General features: G+C 42.8%; 1 protein-coding gene across 3 annotated transcripts in view; it reads left to right on the top strand.

Moving 5' to 3' along the window:
* The window catches only part of sipa1l3 (signal-induced proliferation-associated 1 like 3), a 78,711-nt gene that overhangs the window by 38,588 nt on the left and 19,231 nt on the right, over positions 1 to 20,892 (top strand). For 2 of the 3 annotated variants that reach the window (XM_020624484.1, XM_020624483.1), the window contains exons 2-7: positions 10,091 to 10,814; positions 11,670 to 12,645; positions 15,423 to 15,553; positions 17,853 to 18,041; positions 18,651 to 18,825; positions 19,636 to 19,739. In XM_020624484.1, coding sequence (XP_020480140.1) covers positions 10,332 to 10,814; positions 11,670 to 12,645; positions 15,423 to 15,553; positions 17,853 to 18,041; positions 18,651 to 18,825; positions 19,636 to 19,739 — 2,058 coding nt within the window. In that variant the 5' untranslated portion in view covers positions 10,091 to 10,331. Of the gene's footprint in view, positions 1 to 4,827; positions 4,913 to 10,090; positions 10,815 to 11,669; positions 12,646 to 15,422; positions 15,554 to 17,852; positions 18,042 to 18,650; positions 18,826 to 19,635; positions 19,740 to 20,892 lie in introns of those variants that run through there. The other variant, XM_020624485.1, reaches the window with a different exon arrangement.

The raw sequence follows: 20,892 nt of genomic DNA, 5'->3' as shown, positions 1-20,892 counted from the left end.
TCAGTGTGGCAGGATAAGTGGACCCTGATTGATCAGTATTGACTGGAACTGTATTTGCCAGACAGTAATGGGCCTCCCCCCAAGGCATTATCTCTGCTGATTCTCACCCACCCCCTCCTCTGACCCCACTTCACTCCCCTCTTTATGTCCTACTTGTATTTGAGGAGTGCTCACCCCTCCTGTTCTTAGACCCCTTGACCTCTGAGAGTGCACAGCCCCCTTCACTGTGCCTTCATTCTTTATTTTTATGCAGGATAGGCGTGACCTGTCTGCTCTGCTCTCATGTAGATAAAACAGGTCCTCTCCTGTATTTTGTAATGATAATGAGAAACAGGCCAAGTGGCATGTACTCTGCTTCCATAAAGGAGAGCATCCAATTGAACAGGAGCTCCACAATACAAATTATTTATGGTTCAAGTAATACAGTAGCTCGCTGTTACTTTCTTCAGTTTCATTCTGGTTGCGGATGTGAACTTGTCATCACAAGCAGCTGTTCTGCTTTATATTTTTTCAGTTTTCAAAGCTTCAGAAAGCAGAAGACCTGCCTCTGATCTACTATGAAACTACATGTAACAATCCTGACAGTAAAGGAGGATGTGTTGATACTGTATTATCCAGCTGCTTGGTAAACGGTCGAGCCACTTTTGGTTAGAAAGGCCATTGTTCATGTTGACACTGGAGTTCATGAGCCTCTTGGTAACAAGTCTGAAGAACTGTTTTGACACTACAAACTGGGACATCAAAAAAGCAGCCACTCATAACAGTTGCATAGATATAGAGGAATACACTGAGGCCGTCACAGCATACATCACAAAGTGCATTGATGATGCCACTTACTGCAAAAATATCAGTGTTCATGCCAACCAGAAGCCATGGATAACAGATGAGGTTCTGAAACCCACCACAGTACATAAAAAGACTACCTTTGCTGTTTTGCACAAACTCAGTACATTCCCCCTTTTTGTTATATTATATGTGAATCTGCTGCTGACTGTTTTTTTTACCATCATAGCTGCTGCTGTTGGTCATTTGCACTGCTGTCCATGTACATCTCATAAGTTATTATGCACCTCATCACCGACGCCCCCTGGTGATGCTGACCATCTGACAATCTTTTTGTTATTATTTGCACTACTGTCACTGTTTGTACATAGTTTTGAGTCATAGCCTATTAGGTTGTACAGTTTAGTTTTATCTTAATTAGTCTTATTTAGTTTTCTTACTCTATTTTATTCTATTTTTATGCTACTTTTATTTTCTTAAATGGTATGGGCATTCAGTATTAGGTGAGAGAGAAACGGTATTTCGATTTTTCTGTATGTCCTGCACATATAGTGAAATGACAATAAAAATCTTTGATCTTGAAGTCTCTCTACCTTTATCAAATGTCCTTGAGCAAGCAAGCAGCTCTTGGCATGTCGACCTCCGACCTTTCTATGAAAAATGGAAAGTAAAAAGAAAATTTCTCTATGGGAATGAAGTGGATTGGAAGGTTTAGGGCAACCAGTATTGTTCAACCCTTGCATAATCTTCTTGACCTCCCCTCTGTTTCTCCTTGGTGCTTACACCTCTTCAGCTCCTTGTTTTCCTTTCACCATTCTCCCACAGACAAAGTAGCAAACAGTAATGATGAATGGTTATGTGGGCCGCAGTTAATGATCCTCAAAACTGGGTGTAAATCATAAGACTTGTTGCACAGATGTCTGGCTGTGCTTGTGTGCATTTGCTAAATGAATCTTGTGCTTTTCACCACAACCCCTGGTCTTCCTGCTTCTCCTCTTCCCCAACTGTCCCGATGTCATGGGACAGCAGTCTGACAGATTGACATACAGGCAGATGAAAAAGACACTAGCAACATCAGTGAATTTCAGCAAAACAATGTAGATGGAAATCAGTGGAGACAGTGGGGATGGGAGAGACCAGGGAGACAAGAGAGCTGAGCGGAAAGCAGGGCGACAGACAGAGAGCTGCAGCTCACAGGCCTCCGGTCTGAGAGGGGGAGATGTCACCTCCACGTAAGTCAAACACATTTACATGCCTGATATAGACCGGAGTCAGTGGTTTCCACTGTGGGTTTCCTTCCAGCCCAGTGTTCTGATATGCCAGTGTGTTGTTACCGTTTCCTGCTGTTTTAGTGGTCATTCAGACTGATCTGGCAAAAACGCAACTCCCTGCTGTGTTTTAATTTGTGCTGCCAGTCAACTAAAATATTTAATCGCATGATTGTTCATAGTTCATTTGCAATTAATCACAAATTGATCACACTTTTTGTTATCTGTTCTAAATTGGTGGAAATTTAACTAAGTATACTTACTAAAGTACTGTACTTATGTACAATTTTGAAGTATCTGTACTTCAGTATTTTCATTTTTGCTTTGACTTCACTACATTTTAGAGGCAAATATCGTACTTTTTACTTCAGCACTTTTATTTTATAACTTTAGTTACTAGTTGCTTTTCACAACCATACGAATACAAAAAATACAGTATAATTATAAGACCTCATTCACCTATGGTGGAAAGTTCACAAGCCAATTTTACCACTAGTGTGTCAGTATTGATAGTTGGAAAAATCCCTCATATAAATACACTCGGTCTGAAAACAGCCTTGCTGTTGTGTTGTTGGCAGAGTGAGTCAGGGACAAAAGTCTGCTCTAAGGTGATGTCCAGAAATTGCTTTTTGTTAGGTCAGGCATCTGCAATTCTGAAAAAGTTGTAAAAATATTTAATTTTCTCAAAAAGGCCTTTAATTGCATTAAAAATGAAAAATTTCGTCCACTTTTTCCTAGCCTGCTGGAGGCAGTGTTGCTTCTATAAAATCAGTTATGAGCCAGTTGCCAGTTGAGCTAATACTAGAGCAACAGGGTCCAAACAGTCATTCTTTATGATTTGCATTTTTCTGGCTGTGCAGGGAGTTTTTCTGCTGAAAAGACCTTGCTGTTGTCTTACAGCTGGGTTTCAGAGTGATGCCTGGTCGGAAGCAGCGCATCCTCTGTTTGGCACGTACAGCAGCATGGCATCAGATTTGTTTATCAAATTTGATTCTGTAGAGGGAAAAACAGTCTGTCTCTACAAGCACATCAGGGAAATACAGAGACAGACCAGCTGTCATCCTGTAACTTGTCTTCATAAGCCCTTCCCGACTGGTCCACTGCAGAGCACACAGCCCCTGGCACCTCATTTCCACCCTTGTGACTAACTTTGCAGATTATTTTCATTATCTAATTACCAATTATTTTTTCAGTTAATCGTTTAGGTTTTGAAATATCCAACAGGCATCCCAGTTTCCCAGAGTCAGTGTTATGTCCAACATAAACTGATCCAAAACCACGCAGAGTTGCAAAATTGAATTACTTCATTTGCTAATCCAGGAAAATGCACTGAATTCTGCTAATTGGAAAACAAAACACTACTGTTGCAGTCAGTTGCAATGACTGCAAATTAAAACCAGAATAATTTACTACAAAGGTACAAAAGTTTACTTTAGCTTGCTAATGGTGCCCACATAAACATTGGGTTGCTAGAGTACTTACACGCCTAGCAGGAAGAAAGCCACAAATGTCAAATTTTAGTCCTTTGGATGCTTGTAATTCTCTCCATCTCAGACATGCCAAACCACTGTTAACCCTAGTTTTGCCTCATTCTTTGTCGCACTCTTAATGTGCTACAGAACATGACTTCTTGGGTTTAACAGGTCCACTCCCATCCTGGGTTGTACCTGCACAAGGAGCCTCCATGATCCATCTTTGAAATGAGCCATAATGGTTTGAAAAACGTGTCTTATAACCTCGGATCAGTGGGGGGGGGGGGGGGGGACAGCAGGGAGAAAATACTTCTCGACAACTTTGACTTGATTTATCTGAATTTTTGCTAAATCTTAGTTAATGTAGCTTTAACTGGTGGTGCGTGAGCATGTACACACTGCAGGCACAGTAGTCTGTCCTACTTTGCTTCATGATGCAGTGAATGTGTGGACTCTCAAGGCATTTTTGATTGTTTTTGTGAAGTGAGTGACCTACTCGATAATGTCAGCTCACACATCATTAAAACAACAATTAAGCTATTATTTTAGATTATAACACACCCCTGGTCTGAAGGAAGGAGTCCACTGTGCATGTACCTGATCTCTGCTCTGTTTACAGCACTCCGCTAGCTTCTCCTGTTGTTATTTGTAGTCATAGGATCTCAAGTCTGCATCTCTGCCTTTCATTTTCTTTGGTGATGAAATGGAAACAAGCTTCTGTGTTCCCAGTTGTACACACATTTGAAACTGCCTGAGCCATTCATATTATGGTTATTTGTGTCTTCAGTTTAATAATCCCTTTAGTTTTTTAAATTCGTCTCTTCAGCTGGCTCTAGATGAGGCTATCGACTGAGTTTAGGGTCAGAGCAGAAGCCACGGTGGTCATGAATGCTGCCTGTGCTGTCCCAAGGCTGCTTGCCAGCACTGTCTTATGTTACAGTGTCGTGCTCTGCTTTGCTCCTGTCCACCGCCTGCCTGTCATATGTGCCACCATCTGTTCCTCAAGCCAGTCCATGATCTAGCTCTGGCATACAGTAGTTGGCTTAAGTTAAGCATGTACTGCAGCTGCTGATGATGTTTCATCTGTGGAGAGTTTTAAAAACCTGTTATAGCAGTTTAAAAAATGTGTTTAAATAATTTTTGTAGCTTTTTTGAAGCTTTGGCTTTTGTACATCCTTTAATGTGTCCATACATCCCTGCTGCAATCTCAGATATCATTAGACTGCTTTATGTTTGCAGACACAGACATACAGCAGGTTTATCCCTCCTCATTTCTGATCCCGTTACATTTGTCACAAGCTCTCGGTTACACCCCACACTGATCTCAAGTCTGCCAGAATTGCTGTGGCATACCAGTGAGCAGCAGCATCGGCGCCTCCTTCTTCCTGAGTGAGTATATTCATTCCTGTGGAAGCTGCACTCCTCTCCTATCTCTGTCATTACTACCATTTAACCAGTGTAATTACCAGCCTCGGTGTGTGCTTGTGGTGCACGGGCACAGCCTGCCTCACGCAGGGCAAGTCAGAGTTGGTGTGGAGAGAGAGAGGGAATTAACATGAATGGAAGAGAGGGAGAGACTCATAATGGGAGAGGCACGTCCTGGAGCTAACTAATTACTATATGTACAGTAAGTAATTAAAAACCATTAGATGTCTGCAATTTTTCTTCTGAAGTCTTTGCCAAAGATGGATGTGTCTGCCCAGTTCTTACTGTAGCTGGTGGAGATTAATTCTGTCTTCCCATCTGTTTTTCTCTGGACTTTATTGACCTTTTTGTCTTCAATAATCATAATTTATAATGTTGTTGATTGGCTTCAAAAGTAGTACTTCACTTTGATTACACCCTCTCCTCTTGCTCTCTGCTCCGTCTCACCAAGACAGAAACATTTTCAGAGGTTTCAACCTCTGAGTATGTGGTTTTCTGGAATACAGTATATTGGCTGCTCCCCTCTATGTAGTTGTCTGATATTTTGATAGCTGTCCATCATACTTGAGGTATGACTTCTTTTTTCATAATATTTAAAAATGGAATACAGTTGTTAGTGCTAATTTGTTTGCTGACTACAAGAGTGTGTGAAAGTGACTTGACGTTTATCCTCACAGATACTTTTTTGGAAGATGGGGATGTATCTTTGTCCCATAGCAACAACTTTTGGTTGTTTTGTGTCAGTTCTGTTCAGTGAGGGGGAAACAGTGTGATGCTGTTAAAATCTCTGGCAAAGCACATTGATCCCAAGGCTTATGCTTAAATCAGTTTTATTAGTTGGATGTAGATAGGTTCATCTCATCTGAACAGATTTTTGATGATGATGAAGCTATTCTACCCTTCTATTTACTCCCTTTTATCATACAGTAATTTATGCCTGCTTTAACTTGTGATTCTGGTATTTATAGTAGATGCCTGAGAGCAATGTAAGTTTGTTCCGTGGTCACGAGTATTGCAGAGTGCGGCCAAGCCAAGCTAGCAGTGGTGCTCAGAGGACAAATCCTAACTACTCTGGTGACCATGGAGTCAGCAATTGGATGGATCGCCATGAAATTTGGTACAGACATTCATGTCACCATAAGGATGAATTATGATGAATGATGACTTTAGTGATCCTAAATCGTTAGAATAAATATTTCCACAAACATAATGCACCAGATGACAATGTGAAAACAATGTGGCAGTGGGAGAATCTGCAGTTTCCTTTGGCTTTATTGAAGTTTACTATGAGTTTCAGCCCATTGTTCACTTGCTTAGCTGCAGCTCCACTGTTTTGGTTCACTCTCAGTATTGTTTCTGGTGCAACAAGCAGCTGTTTTTAGTGAAGAAGCTCTCAAAACTCACTGAACCCCACCTGCTAAGCACTAAACAGCAGATAGACAGACAGACAGACAGACTTAGTGACTGTCTGGTGAACACAGTGGAGAATTTGGCAGCTAAAGAGACAGAGGTTTCCCCTCAGGCGCAAAAACAGATAAAAAGAGTGCCAGTATCGGACCCACATTCTTTGGCCACACAAACATGACTCCAAATGGATGATAACTGTTGGCTAACAAGTTCACTATGTCAGTTGAAATGTTGTGAACACAGTGTTGAACATGGTACACATCAAACCTGATAAATATCACCATGTTGACATTGTCATTGTGAGTGTGTTGACATTAGCATTTGGCTCAAAACACCACTGTACCTTAGTACAGCCTCACAGAGCTGCTAGCATAACTGTTAACTCTTAATCGACTCTTTAAAGTGAAATAAACCTGACTGAGTTGTCATTGCTCATCTACTTTATATTTCACTTGTATTATGTGGCATTCATGTGGACGGCAAAGTAAGAATTTCATTGTACAGGGAAACACGTTTCCTAACTGTGCATATGACAAACACTTTGACCTTTGACCTTTAGTGTATTGGTGTAACACTGCTAACCTACAGCTGAACTGACAGTGAAAACCTCCAGCAAGTCCAGGTGGTCTGTTAAACGTAGTCAGGTATGTTTCTCATTGGGGCGCTGACAGAGGTCACCGATGAAGGGCAAACCAGACTCTCCTCATCGCCTCTCTCACCAGGCACCTCAGATGCACAATGAAGCCATTCTGCAGCTCTTGCAGCTGGGGCCGGATAATCTCGGATTGGGCCTGGTAGTGGATCAGAGGACAGCCCTCTGGATGATAAAAGACTCTGTCAGAAAGCAGGATCAGAGCGGGAGCCCTTGGCCCGGAAGTGCATGTGGTCCTCCCAAAACAAAGACAGTATACATGTGCAGAGTTGTAGGACTACAGGGGGATTTTGTTTTCTATGAATACGTTTTGTTGATGGCTCCTATGTGCATGTGTGAGTGAATGAGTAATGCAGTCTTGAGGACAAAAATGGATTCAGCGAGGACTCAAAAAACATTGTGTATCTTAAGACACACGAGGCTTTGACTCGTCTTGACACAATGAAAAGCTCAGTGTGATGCAAATTGGACTTCATATCGAGAGAGTCGCCCCCAGGAGTCGGCATTTGAAGGAGTCACAGCAGCTGAAGAAAGACGAGAGTAGTGTCTTCTCACAACAAAATTTATCTTGATGTGTGCTTTCTGCTAGCTGTTAAACTAAGCGTCCAATGTTTACCACCTCTTTTAAGGCAAGTGTAGCCTGCCCTGGTTTTTTTAACACCAGCGTGTAACAGCAGTATCAGTGAAAGTTCTTAAATTTTAATGTGGTCAGATGTGAGTCCAAATGATTATACAGTTAAACATTGTTCACTGTATGTGAGTGTGTGTTTTTCTGCTTGTGGGTGAATCATGGGATGTAATTCCTTAAAGCTCTTGTCTGGTTCACCAGGGGAAGGTGTTTTACAGTCGTGAACACTTTGACAGGAAGGTTATATGACAGAGGTGGGGGAGTTAGTGCCTTCTGCACACAACCAGAAACCTTTGGATTGCATAAAAGGTGTGTACAGTGGAATAGCATGGTACTGGAATGTGACAAGGAAATAACCAACACCGGAGAAGGTTATATGTGCCGAGGAGTTATGTCTGCCCTCTGAGCAAATGTACTGTGGGTATTTGAATAACTTTGGCCATTTGAGGAGAGACTGGTGCAGATAAAGGAGCTTTGATCCAGGCATAGAGTCCTTAAGAGGGAATTAGACAGGAAGTGGAGAGGGGAAAGAAATTCAGCAGAGAGGAAGAGTAGCATTTGAAACACTAGCATCTTGATCCAGCTGAGATGGATGGATTTAGCACATTTTAGGCATTTTACAGAATCTCTCAATCAAATAACTTCTACTCCACAACAGATTGTGATTAATTTTCCACATTGAATGTGAATCAGGATGTTTCCTTTTGTGGGCAGAAACATTGGCTATAAAATCTTTGTATCCAGTTTCAGGCTGTTGAGAGACATTATACATCTTTTTAACTAAAAACAGAGTAGTTCTGACAGCAGATTGTGTGCGCAGGAGGCTGCTGAGGTTCACTCTGCACTTTCAGAGCTGTAGCAAACCTACTGTATCACTACTGTTGGCTACAGTAGCAGCAGTAGAACCTCATTGTTTTACACTAGGCAAGTGTGTTGACTTTAACAAAATGATTATATGCTGCTGGGAAGTACTAAAAATAATTGTAGGCCTGGTTATTCATCATACGTTGGCCATATTCTGTGTGGTATTAACAAGTCCTAAGTTTAACTTGGAGTAGCCAGCAGAAACACTTGTAATGGAACTCATGCATTTAAAAATAGACTTGACAAAACTCAGTGTGTTTTTGTACAAGGCTGCAGAGCTCCCTCTGTGCCTCTTCCTCACATGCTGGCCTTTTGTCATTGCTTGCTGTGTCACCCAGTGGAGTCATAACCACATCATAATGAGAACCCCCCAAAATGTCACACCGAGCTACCACAGCATTCAGACCCTGACTCGCATGTTTTAGGACTGATTATGACCAAAGCGTACTGTGATTCCGTCTGCCAGTAGTTTTTACAGTGTGTGCACTGTAAAACTGTTAGCGTTTTAGATTGGCAAACGTAGTGTGTGAGAATTGAACCCAGAATGGTCTGGCTGTGTTTCTGTACCCTTGAGCCGATCACGTACAACATTGTCTGTGAAAGTCATCACGTTAAACCTCAGGAAAGACATAAGATGCTCTTTAAAAAAATAAAAACATAAGAAAATATGTCTACCAAAAGGTGGTGGACTTTAAGATTTAATGCAGGGTGACTGTCATATTAAAGTATGTGGTTGTGGTTCACTGAGCAGTGTACTGCTCGTTCTTGGCTGTCCAGTCGGTCTATTTCTGGTGTTACCCTACATCACCCCTCCAGCTGTTGGGTCACTTTGTCCCCTTGTCGTTCTCTGTCTCTCCTGAAGTTCCTATTCAACTCCAAGTTTCAAAGCATATTAATCATGTAAAAGTAAAAGTTTTCAAAAGGGCATATTTAACATAAATATTTATGATATTATTGTATTGTAATACTGCTGAATTATTGTGTACATCACATTTAATGTTGCACCTCAAAGTTATACTTAATTGCAGTACTTGAGTAAATCTACTTAGTTACTTTCCACCACTGTGTATAATTGATGTCATCACTGCTGGCCTCTGCCAAATGACGTGTCTGTGTACTCCCTTTGTTTGGATCTGGATTACTTCCTACACTGATAATATTAGCCAAAGTGTTTCAGTGGTTTTGGTACATGGGCGGTCACAGCCTTCATGTCCAGTGGGTATATATGAGTGTTTGAGTGCACACATGCCTTGAGTGCACAGTGTGTGTGTGATAATAATATCATTTGTCAGGCTTTTGAAGATTAGCCTCAATGGGAGAAATCCTCTGTCATATCCCCTCACCTTATTTTGTCTCTCGCTCTCTCTGGCTTATCAGTCTTACATTGTTTTACAGTTGAGTGATTCGCTCTTTTCTTATCCAGAGCTCAGTTTTTCTTTAAGCCTGTGGAGAAAATTTGGGTCACGTGAGGTCTGGGATTTAAAAATGTTCCAGTATTTCAGATCTGCTGTGTGTTGGTTTTTAGATGTTTTGATTGTCTGATGCTGATTTGTTGGACTGATTGTTTTGCCTTGTGTCTTTATTTTCTCAGATCTGCAACAGACAGAAACTAATCCAAGAAGAAGAGGACCGGTCCTGATCCTAACTGGTCTGTCATGGAGCAGTAACGTCTTTCCCATCCTGCCAATTAAAAGCAATGTTTTTGGGAGCTGCAGGCCGTAGTACCATCAGCAGAGTGTGTGTGGGGCCCCTCTTCTCCCTCTTCCCTAGAACCCCTCCTGACATGGGATGCCCGCCCCCTGCCCCACGGCCCTGAGCTCTCCTGAGGTGCCATGAACAGCTACAGAGACAGAGGGGTCACTTGCACCTCCTCGGACCTTCTGGATGGAGGAGATGGAGGAGGATTGCCTCAGCGCACTCCATTTTGTCTCACCATCAATGGCCACCCGGCCACTGGCCCCATAGACTTGGTCATGCAACCACGGGTTTCTGTGCCCAAAATGGGTGTTCGGGCGCGGATTGCAGAATGGCCTCCACGTCGTGCACAGTCCCGGGAATCGCTGCTTGAAAATGGGCAAACTGGCAGCAATCACTATGACTGCTCTACTACAGCTTCATCATCATTTTTGTCATCCGACATTGGGCTGGTGCGGGGAGGAGTTGCCAGGTTGCCACGACGACTGTCCAAGGATGCAGAGTTCAGAGTAGGAGGGTTTGGCAATGAAAGAGGCTCACCTTTGATCCTGAGAGCGTTCCCACCATTGAGACAGCGCTCCATCAGCGAAGTGACGCTGAGCGAACAGGATGAGAATGAGGTGAGCCTTAAGCCTTCCTCTGAGTTCCTCTTTTCCACCTGTAAATTGGTTCAAGAAAAAACATGTTGCCTTTCAGTTCGTCTTCACACTGACCTTTTACAGACAGACCAAGAGGAGAATAAATTAACTTATACAGATCAGCAAGAAACTCACTGATTGGACAGTTGTGATTGTCATGAGGTGTCTTTTTTTTTTTCCGGAATATTATGAGAGGCATAGGAACTGTGGTTGCTGTGGTTCACTATAATGTTTAATGGGGAAATGCCAAGACACACAACTCACTTATACTTTAATCTCAGTTGTGCTGATGCACATACATGTTAGCATGGTTACCAGGTGATGTTGAATATTTGCTTACACTGCTTATATACAGGATATATATCACTTATTTTTATTTTGAAAGTTCATTTGAAAGTTCACAGTCAGAAAATGGGTTTAGCTTTTTATTTTTTTTTGCATTTTTGCTGTTATTCAAAAAGTGTTGCAGAGATGCAGACAGGAAACATGGGGAGAAAGAGAGAGGGTTTATGATGGAATCAGACCATATATGTTGCATGTGCTGTGTCCATTCAGCTACAGCTCCAAGGTGCTCTGGTACTTTAGCTCTTGACGTCATGCTCATATCTGCTGTAAGAAAGTCCTGTTTATTTTCATATGAGAGTTGAATCACTATTGTTTGTTTAGAAGCACAGCTTTTCAGGGGACCTAGATGTTTGAGGCACATTAGATTTTGATTGGCAGCTTTCACATCATCAAGAGGCAAACACAAGAGAGTTTGTTTGAAATGAACCAGACTTTATTTTCCAATAATAGATTTTTTATTCACTAGAAATTCTCTCCCCTTTGTGCCCCAAGGTGGAGGTTCGTGGAGGTGGTGGGATGGGGAACCTGTTCAGAGAGTATGGCAGCACCTCCTCTATTGACATCCAGTGCATTCCTGAGCAGAGCTTCTTTGACATGCTCAGTCAGTTCCACCAGGAGAGGCCTGACCAGCGCAGCTCAGTGCCCGTACGCCTCAGGGAGCTACTGCGTGCTCCAGACTTGCCACCGAGCACATCCCTGCCCTCTGTGTCCTCAACTGGTCCCACAGGTGGGGATGACAGAGTTCTAGGACGGAAGGACGGAGCTGAGAGAGTGAGGAAGAAAAGTGGAGGGACGGAGTCATCGCTGGGCACCGCCTCTTTGTTCAGGAAACTTCGGAGCTCTAGCAGAGGGGAGCTGGATGGAGGGAAAGGAGAAACTATTGAGGACGGGGGAGGGCGAGGTTTAGATGCCTCCTACAGACCATGGGTGTGCTCCAAGAGCTTTGTCCATTTTGATGCTCAGAGCATCCTGTTTGACCTCCATGAGGTGGCGGCTCAGCGTGGCTATGCCACCCAGAGGAGGAACACCGCCACAGGGGCATCAGCTGCTTCAGTGCCCCATTCTAGCTCCAGATCCTCAGCTGTGAATGACCCGGTTTACTCCAGCATTGAAGATCTGACCCTGAGCCTCAACCCAGGCTCCACAGCACCTTCTCTGGGCGTGGACCCTCTCGATGGGCCTCCTGGAGCCCAGAGCTCAAGCCCGCTGCTCCTCTGCTGTCCCCATTTCCTCAATGAGACTGGGGGCCACGGGGAGCGCAACATCAGCTTCCTCAGCTCGTCAGCAGAGCGCTGTGGAGACGGAGGAGATGGAGGACGGGGATGGCTGAGGAGGAGCAACGCCAGCGTCTCAGTGCTGGAGGTGCCTATTGAACAGCAGGTTACGAGACTGGACAGGCTGAAACTGTACAGCATAGAGCATGTGGACCTGGGGGCCAGATACTACAGAGACTACTTCAATGAGAAAGGTAATACCGAGTGTGATATGTCACACACTGAAACAAGAGTCAAACACACTAAGAGCAAATTGATTATCAATAGTAATGCTTTGCAATATTACACATTTAGTGTAACTGTGGTTTATAGGTGCTTTAAGTTTTTCACTCCAGCATCGTTTCTCGGGGTTAATGAAAACTAAGAAGCAACATTAATTTTCATAAACACTTGTTCAATGAGAGGTTACTTTAAGTAGGACAGTCAGGTTTATTTCAATAATGCAAGGCAATTCAGAGGGGGATTACTGGCTACACATGAAATGCATGCATCTGTCTAGTGAATCCAACCCGTGGTAGAACACAGCAAATACAAACTACACACACTTCAAAAAGAACTGTATGCTTAGTAGTATCAGACATTTCTTTTAACTGTTGCACCTGTTTATATTTGGAGAAGTACAAATATTGCACTTCATTTTTAAGCGGAGGTTTGTAAAAAAAGAAAAGAGTGAAAGAAATGTAAAACTTTAATAGTGTTTTTTAAATTACGCATTAATATTTCATTAGACTAAAGAAAAGTTACAAAAATGTAGGTGTATGCTGTGAGTTACAGTTCTTAGAAAGAAAGAACATTGAAATTGGCCAAAATTGGACTTTTCAGCTCAGACTTTCAAAAGGTTGAAAATTGGAATTGACCAAGAACGTTGTAACTGGTGCATCTCTAAACTAAATGATTATTCAGATCATTGGAAAAATTATTTGAAATATATCTGACAGATGCAAACAGTAGTTCACTTAGTGGTATAAATCAGCAATGAAATAGTTGCAGCCCTTATAGACACAGTGAGTTTTCTGATTTGGGCCCTTGTTGTTGTTTGAACACATGAATCGGTGTCGATGCCGTTATCTGGCCTGGAGTTGCCCCAGTGACGTTCCCCACTTGCTATCCTGCAGCTGTCAACAGCAGCTTGGGTCAAACTGGCTACGCTCCCAGAGTTTTTATTACACATGTAGCTGCCACTGGACTGCTGGCAGACTCTCAGCTGATGATACAGCACCTGCCTTTCCGCATTATACCACTTATACCAAGTACCACTTAACATAGAGCAGCTTTGTTTTACATCTGGTTTTCAGTGTCAGAAGTAACATATCTTCAGAGACAAAGGTTGTGTGTGTGGCTGATGCGCGCATGTAGACATTTCTCATCAACATCACCTCCTCAGACACTGTAGATGAAATTTCCTCTCGGCAGGCATCATCTGGCTGCACCCTAATTAGTGACTGATGCAGTTATGGGTACATGTGTGCCAGCAAATCATGCGTGTGTGTGAGAGACAAGCTGTCGGCCACACAGATTAAGGTTAGCATTCCAAAAATATGTTCTTCTGCTGACTTGTTTCTAGCTTAGCAGTCCCCCACAACGCTGCTGGGATTGTTTGTGCCTGTGCGCTATCATGTGCCCTGCGTGCACGTCAGAAAGCCTCATCCAAAAACTGACATTTTCACCACAGGACATGGAGGCTAAGCAGGCCCGAGTCTGCCAGCATGTACGTCTTCCTGGTTCATTCCAGTCCGAAAGGGGGATAGAGGAGGAACACTTGTCAAGCCGGATTCTTCGCCGAGTGTGTTTTGAATTTATGTTTTGAGTCTCACACTGCCTGTGGCGATGGCATTAGCATGGCTTAGCTTAGGAGCTTTAGAGGAGGACATGCAGGATGCATGTGAAGTGTGTTGATACGTTGTGTGGTGCCAGTACTGCCACTGAATGTTAATTGGTGACTTATGACACCACACTTTCATTTCTTCATTTAAAAGACTGAAGAGTTGAATTGTATTTCATCAGATCTCCTTTTGCAGTGTAGCTCCCACGCACAATGTCAGAAACATGTCCATCTGTTGGGGGGGACCACACAACTTTGTAGTCCTTTAACCCTCAGCTTTCTTTGTTACCAGTTACCTTCCTATTAACTACCTGAGTATTGATTACTAGATTAGCATTGGACTGCGAACCTCAGTACATTTTTGCTACTAACCTACTGTAAATGTGTTTCTTAGCCTTCTGTGAATGCCTAGTCACCTGTGGACATTTTGTTAGGAGGTATTTACTGATTGATTTTAAATTTGCCAGGACATGGGCAAAAGTGTTAAGGTAAGTTTCAGTTACTCTGCCAGTCTTTTTCCCAATAAATGGACAAATAGTTTAGTTTGTAAAAAGTCAGAAAATAGTGTAAAAAGATTCATCAGTTTCCCCGAGGTGGCAGTGATGTTGTCCAGTGGCTTGTTCTGTCTGATCAACACTTCGAAATCCAGATTCAGTGTGCTCATCATAGAAGGCTAAGATCTGGCGACTGTCCATCTTTTAAATTAAATATTGCATAGTTACTTTCATTAGCTTTTTGTTTTGTTTTTTAACCCAAATAACTGTCAAATGGGCGAAGAGGTACTTTTATTAGCCGCTGCACAGTGTCAGCCCATTAAATCCCCCTGAATATTTGAATATTCACCGATTATTAACCACCAAATATCTTGGAGCCCAAAAGTTGCCATTCAGGGCAGCACTAGTACATATTTGCATTCGAGAAGCTGGAACCAGGGAAGTTTGTGAAATTTTGCTTTAAAAAATGAGTCAGTAATGACTTGACTGTTGTTTTAAACATTAGATCTTGTATCAGTGCTGGTATTAAGCATTTTTAGGTCCATCATCTAAAAATACTCAACCCATCCTTCCTCATTGTTTGATGTATCTGAGCTCACGTACAGATGTGGTTAAAAGAAATACCTATTGTCTCCCTCTTCCTGTCCTTCATTAGAGCACTCAAACTACTTTGGGACAGATGATAAGCTGGGTCCAGTGGCCTTGAGCATTCGCAGGGAAAAACTGGAAGACACCAAAGACCTGAAAGACCAATACCAGTACCGCCTCATCATCAGAACGAACGAGGTATGTACAGCCTGCTGTTTGTGTTTTTGTCACAGGGGGATTTCTGAGTGATGAGTCAGTGAGAGTGTGCACGCACAAGTAAATTCCTTGTATGCAGCCCTCCCTTTGCGTCCCCACCTGTGACTCTTCTCACCCTCTCTGCCCCGATTATGACTTCCCCCCAGGCCTCAGCTCGCCCCCTCTCTTCTCTACCAGTGGAAAATTCCACCTGCCCCATCTCAGCACAGCTAAGCCAAAAGCCAAACACTGTGGCTGCTCTGCCCAAGGCGTGTGGCCTGCTCTCACAGGGAGCATACCGAGCAAACGGTACCACTTTGACGAATCAGATAATTCTAGTGTATTAAATGATGAGCTGATGATAACGGACACTCAGTTGAGATTTGTTCAGACACTGATGGGTCAATTACTTCAAGAGAGTTTTCTTCACTGACTTCATTGCCTGACAGACATAATTTTAGAAAATACTGTGTGCAGGGCTTCAGTTAATGGTTGTTTTCATTACTGGTTAATTAGAAAATAGTGACAAATGTTTGCCAGACTTGAAAGTAATGTCTTTACATTTCTGCTTGTTTGACCAACAATCAAAAACCAGGAAGTGATAAACCTTAAAATGTTTACATTTGAGAAGCTGGATCCAGAAATTCTGGGCAGTTTACTTAAAAAAAAAAAAGTACTGGTTATCACAATAGCTGCAGATCAATTTTCTGTCACTACTTGACAAATTGTTTCTCTAATTATGTTAGTCTGCTTTAGTTAGTCTCTTTATTTTAATGTACTTAATATTTTATAAATAGAACCATCAGAGCCACTCAAACAGCAGAGTTTGCCTCGGTTCATTGTGTTCATGCAGTCCTATCCTGAATGTATTCCTCTGTGTGGCTGGTACAGTGTTGTTTGTAGCTGCTTTACATGGCTGCCTGGCCTCGTCACTTTAGCCCTGCTGCAACAATGGAGTGTCTCTGCCATCTGAGTACACAGAAGTCACACAGCTAACACATCAAGGCTTACCGTTCCCACACTGACAAAGCCAAATTGATTGCTCAGTTTATTCTCTCCCTCTCAGGCCACAGCTGCTCTCAAATATCCACCTCCCTTTAGTCTGTCATTTAATACTGTGCAGCAGTGCTGACGCAGCAAGGGGGAGAGACTTCCGCTTCCTCCCTCCATCACACATTCATGCACTCACACTCCCCCTCTGACACTGCTGCTCAGCATGTCTTAGTCGCTCGCTGCTCTGTCGCACAGAAGCTGACGAGCTGAAACGACAGCTCCAGAGCTTCAGCTGTGTGCCAGTCAGGTTTGATTTCTCTGAGGCAGACCCGAGTCTCTGAGGCTCCGCTCTCTCTCTCTGGTCCCTGCCAGCTCCAGAGTCTACCATGCATTTTTAATGAACCTGTGAGTGAGTGTGTGTGTGTGTGTGTGTGTGTGTGTCGGAGCTAAATTGTGAGTGTGAAGGAGCAGTCCTGTCCTCCCTGTTGTATCTGAGGTTATTATAATCTCACTGTTTTGAAGCAGGTCAGTTTCCCCTCACCAGGGAGCAGCACAATACTGAGCAGAATATTAATTCACAGTACTGCCGGAGCTAAATCCCTCCACAAAGGGCGCTTTCACTGTGTGTGTGTGTGTGTGTGTGTGGGCGTGTGAAGCAGAGAAAAGGTGTAGCTTCAGAATGCACTATAATGAGTAGCAATACTATCTAATCATCCACCCTCCTTTTTTCTGACCTCTGACCTTTCAGTGAAGAAAGACAGGAACCAGTACAACTTTGTTACTATAAACTTCAACTTGTCCAGTACTGAGAACCCGACACTGGTCGGCACAGCCACCAAACTGGAAAAGTAAAACGTGCCTAGGGGACACTAAAACACTGATGTTACGCTGGGAGTGTGACTTGTTTTGTTTTTTGTTTGTTTGTTTTACAAACTGCAGACAGCTACTGCATTAATATAATATTTTACTTTATTTCATAAAGACTGCTACTGACTGATTCAATATCTTTTATATACATTATAAAAAAACAGATTTATTATTTAGTAAGGGGCTTTTTAAAAAATCTTATTTCTTCATGATTAACATTGTGATAAATATCGTATCGCAGACGTTTTATCGTGGCAGTATTGTACCATGAGGTTTTGGTATCGTTACATCCCTAGCCTTAAGTGAATATATTGTACTGTCACTGCTCAAACACCATTTTTACTTGTGAAGTGATTGCAGAAAAAAAATCACTCAAAAGAATGAGTCTGTTAAATTGTAATGTTTCTAGTCCAAACATTTCTTGTTCTTTTCCCACACACAGTTGGTGACCCTGCGAGGCTCCATTTTAGAGGATTCTGTGGCATCTACGGGAAGACACGGCACGGTTCGGGGTCTGCCGCTTAAAGAGGTCCTGGAGCAGGTTGTCCCCGAGCTCAACGTGTCCTGTTTGAGGCTGGCACTCAGCACACCCAAAGTCACAGAGCAGCTTCTTAAACTGGACGAACAGGGGGTAAGATCCGTGCCTGTGATGTTTGCATTTTGTTTTGGGGCCTGTGCAGTAAAACATGAAACTGAACAGTTGAGCCCAGCAGCAACAATACCTCCATTCAGATTGTCCTTGGGCAAAATACAGAAAGTTCACCTGTAAATCACACTGGTCGCCGTGATCGCAAAGGTAAAGATACAAACAGATAAAGTGGTGCTGTGCTCACATAGTGTGGATAAAACTGTCTGAAACCTGTATAACTGATTTAGTGTAAAGTGCAAATTTGTGCTGATGGAAGTGAAAGCTGTGTGAAGCAGGGTGTGGTGTGTTTGAGCACAAGTGTGTAACTGTAAGAGCTTTAGTGTTTAGCCGTCTTATCTCACCTCTTGTTTAATGGAGGGTGAAGTGCAAGGTGGAGGTGTTTTGCCAACAGTAAGCTTATTGTTTTTTGTACAGCTGCTTTATATATAATAACATGTGTCAGTGTGTCAGAAATTTGAGATACGGTGTTAGTAAATCAACTTTGACGTTCAGCTTCATTAGAAGCACGAGCTTCAGCGTTTCTGTGTTCTAGCTGTATGTGTTTTTCCTGCGAGCGTGTTATGTTAATGTTATCTCTTTGCTGCCTTGCAGTTAAGCCAGAAGCACAAGGTGGGTGTTCTGCTGTGCCGTGCAGGCCAGAGCACAGAGGAGGAGATGTACAACAATGAGGAGGCTTCCTCTGCTTTCTCTGCCTTCCTGGAGCTGCTGGGGGAGCAGGTGCTGCTCAAAGGCTTCACCAAATATGCCGCACAGCTCGACACAAAGAGTAAGGGCTGCTCATTGTTGACATTGGTCACTCAGAGTGAGCACCTGAGTTGCTCTGATCTAAAAGTCACAACAGGAATCTGAGAAGATCAGACCTGATTACACATGTCCAAACTGAATTAACATAAAGACCACAGCAGCACTGAGTAAAGCATGCACATCTTGTTCACCTTAAACCCACAGTAGTAGATGGGTTTTTATCAGTATTCATCTCCTGTAGCCTCTTAGAGAAATAAAACCTGCACTTGTCAAGGAGATCCTTCTCATACCAGATCAGTCTGTGAAGATGATTTTTTCTCCTCTGGCAGTTCAGGGCACAGGAACAAATAGCTCCTACACTCACAATTATAACACTCACCTCCTTATGTGTAGTGAGGAAACTGATGGGAAATCTATTGGGATATTTACTAGAGAGAAGAGGGAGTGAGCATCCCCTGCATTCACGATTGTAATTAATTAAGTCCTCAACAATAAAATACATTTTAAAATCCTTTACTGATGCAACCCGTGAGAAAACAGAAAACACCACTTTTTGCTTAATATCTTATCTTTTCAGCTGTTCAACCAGGAGTGAGAGCGTTGTGGCTGTTTCTGTAACAGTCCCGTCATGAATAGAAGTTTATGTACTGTAAAAGATGCCTACAGTAAAATCCATGACTTTAACCAGCAGTGTTATAGCATAGCTTGAGAAAAATCACAGGGACAGTCTCGACATGATCCCTGACTAAAATATCTGTGTTTGGACTCCGCATCGTCTGTAGTTAAGAACTGACATGACATTAAAATCTCCTCCTCCTCCTCCTCTATGCAGCGGATTCCACGGGCACCCACTCCCTGTACACCACCTACCAAGGCTATGAGGTCATGTTCCACGTGTCCACCATGCTGCCATACATGCCCAACAACCCACAGCAGGTAAATACAGCGCCGTCCCCTGGGCCTGTTTTCCTGTGTTGCAGGTCAAACACAGCTGTGTGCAGCTGAAAAATACATCAGCTATCCTTTTGTTGTCACCCAGAGCCTTTCAGAGTGTCTCTCTGTGGTTGTCTGTCTGCTCTTTGCTCTGGGTCATAAATTACAGCAAGAATTCATGAAGTGGAAACTTGTGACTTTTACCGCTCTTTCCTCGTTTATTCAGGGTCTTGTGTTTTTATAGTCGTCGTGTCCTGTCCTGTCTCCTCTGTCCTCTCCTACTCACTGTCTTTTTCTTTTGCCCTCTCTCTGCTCTCATTCTTTAGCTGGATCAGAGCAGGGTGGGGTTCAGTAGTGAGTAGTTTCTTTATTTTCTCCCTCAGTTTTTTTTTTTTTTTTTTGTCTTTTTTGCTTTTGCCTTCCTACACGTTCTCCTGGGCGCTTTGTGTTTGCAGTGTGGGCTGCATTTCAGTGACCTGTGAGTACAGTACATTTTGCGTGTGGGTATTTGTAATAGTTTGCATAAGTGTTTGCTCACATGAGTGAACACGTGCTCAGACAGGCCCTGTGGGTGCTCGGCATTAGTGTACACACTTTGTAATGTGTCAACGCATCGTTGCAGTACAGTCTAGGTTATGGAGAAGTCACCTGTTCTTCCTGAAACACTTTAAAATATCCTAAATTAAATAAATTGGAGAATGGCTACTGTATATTACCATAGCCACAGCTGTGTATTGTTCATGCACAGGTTTTTTTTTATATTTGAACCATCTTGGTAAGTAAACAGAAGATGATGGTCACACCTTTTAACTGAGCAGATTAAAAGTGTGTTTAAACAGTTAAAGTGTAGTTTAATAAATGGAACAATAAGTCCATCCGGACCGGCCACATGCTCAGATGATCCTGTAGGTGGCAGCATCTGACCTGAAAAATAACCTGTAGTGAATGAACAGAGCACTGAGGAGTGAACTAGAAATAGATATAATATGAAGGCTCTTACATCCACAAGAGGGGGAAAGTACAGTGAGCTAAACCCACACAGTCATCTCTGTATGACCAGTGACGTGTACAGTAAACAACTATTGTGTATCTTGGATATCAGCTTTCATATGATCAATTCAGACAATTATATTCCATGTTGTAAGTCAGACTTGTT

The sequence above is a fragment of the Monopterus albus genome, unplaced genomic scaffold (genome assembly GCF_001952655.1).
Source record: "Monopterus albus unplaced genomic scaffold, M_albus_1.0 scaffold328.1, whole genome shotgun sequence".
In the NCBI taxonomy this organism is placed as follows: Eukaryota; Metazoa; Chordata; class Actinopteri; order Synbranchiformes; family Synbranchidae; genus Monopterus; species Monopterus albus.
Note: the sequence above shows the minus strand (reverse complement) of the source record. Positions and strands in the feature narration are given on the sequence as shown.